Source organism: Sander lucioperca, chromosome 18 (genome assembly GCF_008315115.2).
Source record: "Sander lucioperca isolate FBNREF2018 chromosome 18, SLUC_FBN_1.2, whole genome shotgun sequence".
Taxonomy (NCBI): domain Eukaryota; kingdom Metazoa; phylum Chordata; class Actinopteri; order Perciformes; family Percidae; genus Sander; species Sander lucioperca.
In genome coordinates this window covers 14,140,951-14,151,286 of record NC_050190.1, presented here as the reverse complement: position 1 = coordinate 14,151,286, position 10,336 = coordinate 14,140,951, and the positions used below count along the sequence as shown (strand labels likewise).

The following is a 10,336-nucleotide window of genomic DNA, read 5'->3' as shown; positions in this document are numbered from 1 at the left end:
AATGACGATGTTTGATGTTTGAGATTATTTGTCCCCGCCTGTCACTTACTGTGCATTATATTTGATCAGCTAAGTTGTGAAAGAAACTCTTTTCTTCCAACGTCACACAAATCTTACTGCCCCCAAGTGGTAGCAACAAGACAAGACATTTCTGCATTCAATCTGATGCCCTATTACTAGCTGCAGGAGTTGAGGTGAATAAAATGTAAGATGTTCATATTGACAGTGGAATTTGCTGGTGTCTGCTGGGTTGTTATGGTTCTTTGCCTCATTGGGCCTTGGCAGTGACTGGGCTGTGGGGCCCCTGTTTGCTGTGCTCAGTAGTGAAAGGGCATATTCAGATTTCCTTATTGACACGTGCAAGCATATGCCGTGTTTTATTGAGTTTCTCACATCTCACTCCATCCTCTCCCCCTTTCAGCTCACAGCCATAAGAGATAGCTTATCACCAGAGATCATATCTAGTCTCTTTGTTCCTCAGTGATATCTAAAAATACAGTAGGAGTTCAAAGAAGCAGTTACGTACTGTAGAAGGACCACACAGATTCTTTATTTTCACATACAGATGTTTTTTGTTTGTTTTTTAAATATGTCTTTTTGTTTGAGTATTTCCTTACATTGCTTCCAATTACACTAGTGTCCACTGAATGATTGCTAGCACATTGATTTCACATCACACTGACACAGATGACATGCACATACTGTAGACATGGCATCATAGAAACTCTACCAGGCCAAATATGACTATCTATAGACAATGAAGACACTTCCACACCGACTGACAAAAATAAAGTTTCTAGATGATTCCGATATTTAGAGTAGGATCTCTATTTGACCACACATACACTCAACCATTGAAGACCAACAAACAAACAGTGTAGCAGATATGTGTTCATTGTTTCTTTTTATAACAAAAAATAATACAAATAAAACACTTTAAAAATAAATTCACCTTTTCTGGGCAACAACTTAAAAACAGATGTACAATTCATACTTCTAATCTCAACATATAAATATACAGTATATACAAAATAATCTTATAAAACACAAAGAAAAAGATCAATGCTTCATATTTTTAAATTACTAATGAAATACTAATCTTACAAAATAACATTATTGGTTCAGTAATTTCCTTTGAAGGCGTCCTTGGTACGATAGTCAGTTCATGTATTTCTTTGTCTTCATTTAAGGGTGATCTTGCATAAGGTAAAACAAGGTCTTATCATGAGTTTCTATGCATGGCGCTATAGCATATTGCATCTTTTGATCTTTTATGTTCATTTTGCTGTGCAAAGGACTCAGAATAAGGCAGGGCACATGCTTTTAAACACATATATAAGGCTTTGTGATCTAGGCTGCATACATTCTTTAAATAAAAAGGATTTACAAAACTGATAACCCTAAATATCTTTCAAAAATGAACCGTTTTCAGTAGTTTATGACCCTTTCTGATTAAGCACAATGCTGATTTTTCTTTGCATAGTGCATTGCAGGCCACACAAAAATGGAAAATGCTGGCTCCTTCCACATGCTAGTTGGCAGTAAGTTGATTTGTTGATTGCTGATTACTGCAATAAAGTGGAGAGGAGTACATCAAGATAGTCCTCTAATCAACACGTAGGCATAAACATCTCGGCCTGTTGCCCTTGGATGAACTTGGACGGAGCAGACGAGCGCTTGTTTTCAAAAACATCAAAGGCTCATCCACAAGTCAGATTTGCTCATTATTTATAGTCTTTTCAGTCTTTACATTCTCACAAAGGTTAGTAGCTTCAGTTTTAATGAATATCGTAGATCACACCGGCTCCATCCAGTTATCAAATGTATCAAGAGCAGCAACTTGCATTTAAATAAATCCCAGTCTCTCCACACTTGTAAACAGTCCACAAGAAATCCAATGTTGATAGTGAATAATATCTTCCACTTATTATACCTGAAAAAGAAGAAAAAAGCTCAATCACTACTTTAGCAGTAAATGTAACATCTAAAATAACTATTGAAATAACTAATAACTAAAATAAAATGCTATTTCTGGTTAGTAATAAAGGTCATGCTCTAAAGAAAAAGGAAAATATTTTCATTAGGAAAAAGAAAACGTACCTCAGTTGCAATGATGCATTCGTTTTTCTCCTCTGCTATTACAAAGACAGACTGGTACATTGAATTTCTGGAAGAACATATTGTTGATATTCTACACTCTGGCCTTTCACTGTGGAGTGAAGATGCATTGTGTTAGTTACTGAGCACAAAAAACAAAATGACTCACATTGACATCAATGAACTGATCCTAGTTAACATATTCAAATCTTTCTGGAAAAAGTGACAGAAACATTAATCAACTGCCCATTCAACCCATTTATGTGCACGTACCTGTACATTCTACTCAAATGCTTTTTTTCGTCTATTGTCTTTTCACAGTTTTCATCTTTGTCCAAAAAGGACAGTTCATCATTGTACCCCATGGAGGTTTTATAGTCCAGGTGGTAGTGGTTGATGTGTTTGTGATTAGACTTTTCCCTGGGACAGTCCACCTCCAAATCCACCTTTTTATTGGTGTTCTTGAGTTCTAGAGTAGAGATGAGGTTCTCTTTCTGAAAGTCAACCTTGGAGAGGTTGTTCATGGTCTCTGAGTCCTGCTCCTTGCTTCTCTGTTTTTTGATGCGATGTATTACTACCACTACCATGCAGAAAAACACTACAACAGCCACCAGGCCTACTCCCAAGCAGATGACTGCCGAGCTCAACGTGGACTCCCAGCCTATGTTGGGGCTGGGGGTGTTGAGAAAAGCCACGTCGTCGGACTGGCACTGGGGGCCGCTGTAATGGACAGGGCAGATGCAGGTGGGCTGGCCTTCGTCTCCAATGGTGCAGGTCCCACCGTTCAGGCAGGGTTGAGAGGCACAGCGGTCTGTTAGCTTGTCACAGTGGCGGCCTGTGTACCCTGTGGGGCAGGTGCAGGTGTAGTCGTTGATGCGGTCTATGCAGGTGGAGCCGTTTGCACAGGGGTTCCTGGCACACTCGTTGATGTTGATCTCACAGCGCAGACCTGTGAAGCCTGAGCGACAACTGCACAGCCGGAGGTTACCATGGATCACACAATGTCCACCTATGCAAAACAAAACAACATTATAGAAGCCTTCCTCATATTGCAATTCTATTTAACACAAACATACAGAAAGGGAAGAATCATTTTTCATGTAGAGACAATGATGTATTACCATTGGTGCATTGCAGTGAGGTACATTTATCCACTTTCTTCTCACAGTTAAGTCCAGTGTAGCCTACTGGACACTCGCATATGTAAGTCTTTCCATTATCCCTCTCTCTGCAATTGCCACCATGAAAACAGGGTGTATCTGCGCAGGTCAGCATTCTGTGTTCACAGTGTGTCCCTTCAAACCCCTGTGGGCACACACACCTATAGCCATTCTCAGAGTCCTGCAGGGGGAGAAAGAAAGAAGGAAAGTTATCAAAAAGCTCCCTGTCAGATGTTTTCTTTATCATATCCTGTTCACGACTGCCCCATTATCCTTAGTTTGAATTCTATTTACAGTGCAAACTCTGTGAACTGGGTCATCTACTGACTTGACAATCAATAGCATCCTCCTGGACTAGCAGATAGAGTGAGGCAAAAACAAAAACAGGAAAGCCTGTGTTGTGGGAAAGGAGAGAGAGAAACTTCCGGACTCACCAGGCAGTGGCCTTCGTTACGACAGGGCTGGCTGTCACACTCCCTGACCTCCAAGTCACAGTTAACCCCAGTGAAGCCTGGCATGCAGGTGCAGGTGTAGCTGCCCTGGCCTGTGTTCATACACGTGGCCCCGTTGGCACAGGGTTTGTGATGGGTGCAGTAGTTCAGATCTGCAAACAAATGGGTGGGAAACGTTACTAATGGAACAAAAAGAGGAACCACATTTGAAGTAGCTTTCGTTTATTTACAGTACAAAGAGGTAGTTACACACCTTGGTCACAAAAGATGCCTCCCCAGCCTTCCTTGCAGGTGCACTGCCACTTCTCTATACAGGTACCATGTTTACAAGATGGATGGAGTTTACACACATCACAAAAGAGTCCCTGCCAGCCCTCTCTGCATCTGTTCACACATAAAACAGTACGTCATGATTGTTGGCTCATACACATTTTACCCTCATAGGCCTGTTGCCTCTTTAGCACACTCATGACAGAGACAAAACCTAATGAAAAAAAATACACATTTTACAAACTGTCATCTTTTTATCCACTATGTCATAATCCTAGAGATAATCCTAGGGATGATTTAAAACAGAAAGACAAAGAAATACAGCCTAAAATCAAATACAATGTTATCCTTTTGTTACATAATTAGGCACTAATATATTATTTATTGGTTTATCTGTTCTTAATGAAGCTGTTATTTCTGCAGTCATTGTAAATGTTTATTATTGTGTTTTAGTAGTTTGTGGATCCCTGGGTGCCATTGAACAGAAATGAACATTTAATTAGAAAATTATGAAAAACCATAAGTAATTACTCACTTGCACTCTCCAGGTAATGTGCAGTTTGCATTTCTTTCGTTGCACCCTTCGAGACAGATTGCTGAGAAAAAAACAAACAAGATATTTAGATATCTGATTTGGCTTTCATAACAAACTGTAAATAAGACTTTTATCACTGTTAAATTATTTTTTCTTCGCACAATAAAACCTGTTACCTGTCACCTCTGTGTATGTGACATTGATTTCGCATGGTTTTATGGTGTTTAACTGCTGGTTAGTGTGGAGCAGATGCTTGTTCTCAAAAAAGCAGGACAGCTGCCCCATTGTTATCGGTAGGCAGCCCTGTTTGCAGCTGCTGCCCTACACCGCTTCAACAATAGAGCCCGCAATTTAGTGGCGCGTGGCGTGCGATAATTCCGCGATTAACCCCGGCGCGCGCTGCTGGGCGACCATCGCCGCCTGGATTAAACCGCACGCGCCCACAGAGAAAGCAAACCAAGTGTGTTCTCAGTCGTCAAATTTCACCTCTCCGATTGAGTTTGGCTGCCATCCAAAAATACACACCTGTGATCATGTAACAGGTAATTTAGACATCAAAGCTCTAAACAGGATTTATTCTGAAATTTATAATAGGCTATATGTCACTTTGCAGTGTAGCTTAACGTTTAAGGAAAACTTGGTGGAAGAATAAAACAAGGTACCCATAAATTGTAGGCCTACCTTTGTTTCTCGGATATTTGATGTTCTGTAAATTAAGTCACGGCCTATAGACTTTTAGCTCCTTTATGAAGCAATGTGTACCCTCGCTTAAAACCTGCCTTGTGACTTTTTATCACAAACAAAGGAAAGTGTCCATATGTGTCTTTACTCTTGCTTACGTTCTTGGCAGTATTCTCCCTTCCATCCCGGTAGGCAGGCTAATTGCCCGTCAGCCTTGCAGGTGTAGTGGCCAAAATGGTCGTCTCTCGGAGAGCATATTTTGGAACAAGTGTCCCCGTAGTAATTTTCATTGCAGATGAACCGGTATGAGTACCTTAGCTCCGTCTGCGTCCCCCTCTGCACATCCAGGGACCACTCACGCCCTATTCCCAACTGTCTTTGGATGGCAAAAGAACTAATCAAGAATTCAGGGTTGGTGGTATCTGTGAGGAACAGAACATCAGACATATAAAGATTACTTTAAAGCAGAAACAGTTTGCAGTTCATGGTGTAGTTGATAAATCTAACAATTATTCCAGTGATTTGTGTAACAATGCACAATATGTACACTGAAATTTCCTCATCATCTCACATGTGACCATTATTCCTCGTTATGAAGGACCTAACAAAAAAGGTGTAAAATACAGGAAAAGGCTGTCATGGGATTTTTGGCAACGTTTCATATTCTCAGTCAAGCCTGTACACTTTCCCATGCATTCCAAAAATAAAACAAGGGAAGTGCAATTGTGTTGGAGAGATTTGATTGTGAAGAATTGTCGTGTGACTCATAAGGCATCTTAAAAAACACGGACCCATGACGCTTAAAATGCCAGATAGATTTGGCAGCACGTTCAGTGAGGGTTATTGATTAAATGTGCGATAGGTAATAAGTCATGTAGGCTATCCATGGCATGTCTCCCTCTAGTGGTGAACAGGCAGTGCACGTCTCCTCACCTTCAGGTCGGTCCGCTGCAGGAGAATACCGGGCTTCAATAACTAATGAGAAAGCACCCTGTGGGGACGAATGAGGAAATAAACGTCACCAAAAACATGAAAATATATAAAATGCATTTACATAGCTATTTTCTGTTTTGTTTCACTAACATACTGATGTAGTGGTTCTCACAAACATTATACAATAGTTTTAGATTTAGGTTTTAGGCTACATTTCATGTGAAATTTTTAAAATGAAAATGTATGAGACTAAATGCTTTCTAATGCTCTATTCTTTCTTTACGCACAACGTGGACAACATATGGATGCAGCAAACCACCAAACATCTGATCTACAATGTTTGTCTTTAAAAAACACATTTCTGTGTCTGCATTTAAAATGTATGTGATACCTAAAAGTAATAGTGCAGTACATCGTTTTGCGTTGATTTGATGTAGATAATAAAATGAGAAAATAGGCTATTAATGATTTTCTCAAAATATATGTTAAAAGGTAATTTTGTCACTAAGAGGAAGTCTGTTTTTTTTTCTTTTAAATTCATTACTAAATCTGTGAAAATTATATTAAATTTGGTGTGTACACATTAGCTTGGTTTCCGCGCCGCAGGACAGGTGCTCTTACCGGCCAGGTGAAGTTGAGTGGCAGACGCAGCCTGGCGTCCTGCTGGATGCTGAAGGAGTCGGTGCCCAGAACAGGTGTGGTGACTTTACCAAATACGCAGTCTCCAGGAGACACCACCGTCTGGAAGTTCTTTAAACAAACCCTGAAATAAGTCCTGCAGCCAGTCATGCTGCAACTAAGTCCATTTGCCAGCAAACCTTTAGTATTCTGAAAGTGATGGAGATCTATCTCGAACACACCTGATCCCAGAACCTAAAAGGATACAAAAAGTAAGCACAACAAAATAATGCAACATTTGTTTCTTAAATAATTATTTCCTAATTTGCAAAGATACAAAAAACAGGCTACCTGAGTAAATAATGTTACAACTATTGCGAGGATAGAGGTGAACCAAACGGCCATGCTTTAGAGTTTGATGTGCGTATCCTTAAAAAATGAGTTTGTCCTCCAACAAAAACGCTCCTATTCCAAGTGGTGATGGCGAAAACGGAGTGATGACAAATAAAGTAATCAGAATAAATATAATCCTTCTTCCAAAGCCTGTAGGACAAGATCCAGCTCCACATCCGTATCCAGAAGAAGTTGGAAAAGACCGAGTTATCCAGTGCTAGAGGTTAGACACATATCAGTAACGTCAATATCCACAAGTGAGTCTGTCTGCGGTCTTTATGTTGCCCATCCATCGTGCCGGTCAGATGTTGTTTGAGTTTGCTGTGCTGATGCGAGGCTTGTTTTGCCAACAGTGATGCGAGCATGTGGCGGAGCATCAGCGCATAGTGACTCCCAGTGAAGGATGTTTGACGTTCCTCCCAGTTTATATACCGCAGTGTGGTGCAATTACAGACACTGTCAGTCACTAAACACCGCCCACTCTGCTCTCCACCTTCTTTTTGCTCATCATCATTCGTTATAATTTCGGAGGAGATTGTCTTTGCCTCACCTGGTCCAAAATGAAATGCAATTTTTTTGCGCTTTGACGGCAGCTTGTTCTTCCATTAAAACCAACATTGCAAAAAACAAACAAAGTCAAATAATTTATTGTAAAATCTACAGCAGGTCAACCAGGTTAGTAAATTCACCGTTGGCTACCAAAGACACAGGCTCCTTCAGTGAACTAGGAACATTTTCTTCAGGGATCACTGATTGTTTGTGCGTCTTTACACGCTTGGATGCCCTGAGTGCCTTTTACGCTTGTGACCTCGCAGCCTTCTCTCTTGTTTCTTGTGTTTATTTTAGATAGAAAGGACTGAGCGAGAGATAACTCCACAGCTGTATGATAATGCATTGTTATTGCAAACACATGGTCTCACTCATAAATCAGATGAGGAACCAGCGTTTTACAAACATTTGGCGCATATACTGTAAATGAGTAAAGATGGGTTACTACTTACTGTACATGTTTAAAATTTATAATAATGCAATTATGTTTCTTGGTAAATATTTACAGATCTGTCTCAGATGCTCTAAATAGACTTTATTGTTTTATTATATTTTTATAATCATTTGGAAAGCTTATTTGAGAATAGACACACAGAAACACATGGCGCGCGCGCGCGCGCACACACACACACACACACACACACACACACACACACACACACAAACACACACACACACACACGCACACACACACACACACACACACACACACACACACACACACACACACACACACACACACGCTGTGTTGATTATACTGTAGAATGAGGGGAAGCGACACCATATATTTTACTTTGTTTATTATGCTTAATAAAAAGACCATAACAAGTGGAAGCACCCAACTGTTCAGGCACTTTATGTAGCATCATAACTAATAATGCCCTCAATTGAAAGCAAATTTGTACAAATTAAAGTCGAGATTGTATCCTTCATGAAGCCTAACAATGTTTGTTGAAATAACATCCACTAGAGCCAGTTGAAAAAAAACACATCTTCTTTCATGTGTATGTACAATTGTTCAGTGAGGGGAAAGAAAAATGTTTAACAGTATATAGAGGTTGCTAAGCAAATAAATTCAAATATACATTTTTTTTATCACATGCTGGGCACAGGAATTGTTACCTTTATCACCCCCGCAACAGACTAACTTGTCTGGGAGGATTTACAGTGAGGGAACAGGATTTAGGAACTGTTCCCTGGCCATGAAGGTGTCTGGCTGAACAGCTCTCGTACCGAGCTGACTTATTCTCCAACCTTTGACTTATAGGTTTGAGGTTCCACTTTTGGGCAGGGACAATGGACAATTGGGTGTGGAGCAGTGTGAGTAAGAGGCCCAGACATCTCACAGCTCTGCAGCATTGAAGTATTTGGCGTTCCCACCATTGATTGAATCACACAGATCCTGTGAAGGACCAATGCTACCCTGTATAGTGGTTTAATTCTGTATTCCTGTTCTGTTATGTATTAAAAATGACTTTAATGCACTTATCTATGGGGATCTCACTAGTTTATATGGCTGCTATGGACTCTAGAGCCCCATTAATCTCTTTTGTAGAGACAAGTGTACAGTGCACATGAGCTCCTGCCCTCGCTTCATACATGTCAAAACATCCATACACTTTAATATTAGATGGACTATGGTTACGGTTTCCCAACTGTAGCTCAGGTTACAATTCCTTGTAAAGCTTTGGACTGTGCGAAACAAGCAGTGATGCTCAGTTTGGATCTTCTTAGTGCAGCATGAAGGAAAACATTTGCTTGGATCAGATATGGAGAAGCGCCTTTCTAGTGATGCATATACTACACTTTCTTAATATTTACATGTTAATCTCCTGGTTTTAATCTATCTTTTTTCTGTCTATAAATAGTCCTGAAATTATAAGACATTTTAGCAGTATAGGTTATTTACTCTCGGCCAATGCAAACAATAACCTAACAGGCTCTTTTCTGTTGTGTTGCTCTAGAATAAACACAGCCTTGGAAACAGACATCGGCCCACCACAGTTCCATCTCAGCCTTGTATAGAACATCATTTTTCTTTGTGACAGTGTTTTGTAAAGCTGACTTCTGATTGTTCTATGGCTTTTCAGCTGGCATCCAAACCCTAAAAATAACATTTTGATTGGGAAACGAAGAGGTATGAAAGTGGCTTTGGACTTAATAGGCCAGTTGCTATTTTATGAGAAAGTGCCTGATGCAATTGTTTGGTTCTTTGGCAGACTTATGTTTGTTCCCAGGAAAGCTTGCCTTCTCGACAGTATCCATAAATTATACATTTGTACAATATGTTTGAAATGTCATTACTCAAAATACTAATAATTTAATCCATTAAGGGATGTGCTATTTCGGCTCTCATCAATCCTGGACTTTTTTCAAATGTAAGCGACTAACTCAAAACCTGTTGCCTTAAAGTTTTTACACAAGGTGAAACTTAACAGGTCAAGTTGTATTAACACAGAGCGGTAAGATGATGCAGTAGACAAATCAAGTTTATGTAAGTAGTCATTACTAAAAATCATTAGTAAATTCAAGTTTCTCAAGTCATGTTGAAATATCACAAAAATCGCAAAACTAAAGAAGGAACTTTTCTAAATATGTTTTTTTCCTTTCTGACAGCCTGCTTTTAAGAACAATGTACTCAATACATT

General features: G+C 39.8%; 1 protein-coding gene across 1 annotated transcript; it reads right to left on the bottom strand.

The window, feature by feature from the left end:
- Window positions 1-528: 528 nt before the first annotated feature.
- On the bottom strand, window positions 529-7,548 carry LOC116035785 (delta-like protein 4). The gene is made up of 11 exons (XM_031279107.2): window positions 7,098-7,548; window positions 6,750-7,001; window positions 6,129-6,186; window positions 5,354-5,617; window positions 4,515-4,575; window positions 3,963-4,093; window positions 3,692-3,861; window positions 3,219-3,438; window positions 2,371-3,106; window positions 2,101-2,209; window positions 529-1,933 (listed from the first exon to the last, which is right to left on the bottom strand). The coding sequence occupies exons 1-11, from the start codon at window positions 7,149-7,151 to the stop codon at window positions 1,928-1,930; spliced, it is 2,061 nt and encodes a 686-aa protein (XP_031134967.1). The 5' UTR covers window positions 7,152-7,548; the 3' UTR covers window positions 529-1,927.
- Window positions 7,549-10,336: the final 2,788 nt, after the last annotated feature.

Excerpts from the sequence above, each read along its gene's own strand:
- LOC116035785 (XM_031279107.2), bottom strand. The coding sequence starts at position 7,151 with ATGGCCGTTTGGTTCACCTCTATCCTCGCAATAGTTGTAACATTATTT. Across the intron at positions 7,002-7,097 it reads TTGTAACATTATTTACTCAG|GTTCTGGGATCAGGTGTGTT; the intron begins GTAGCCTGTTTT and ends GTATCCTTTTAG. Across the intron at positions 6,187-6,749 it reads CACTCAACTTCACCTGGCCG|GGTGCTTTCTCATTAGTTAT; the intron begins GTAAGAGCACCT and ends TCGTCCCCACAG.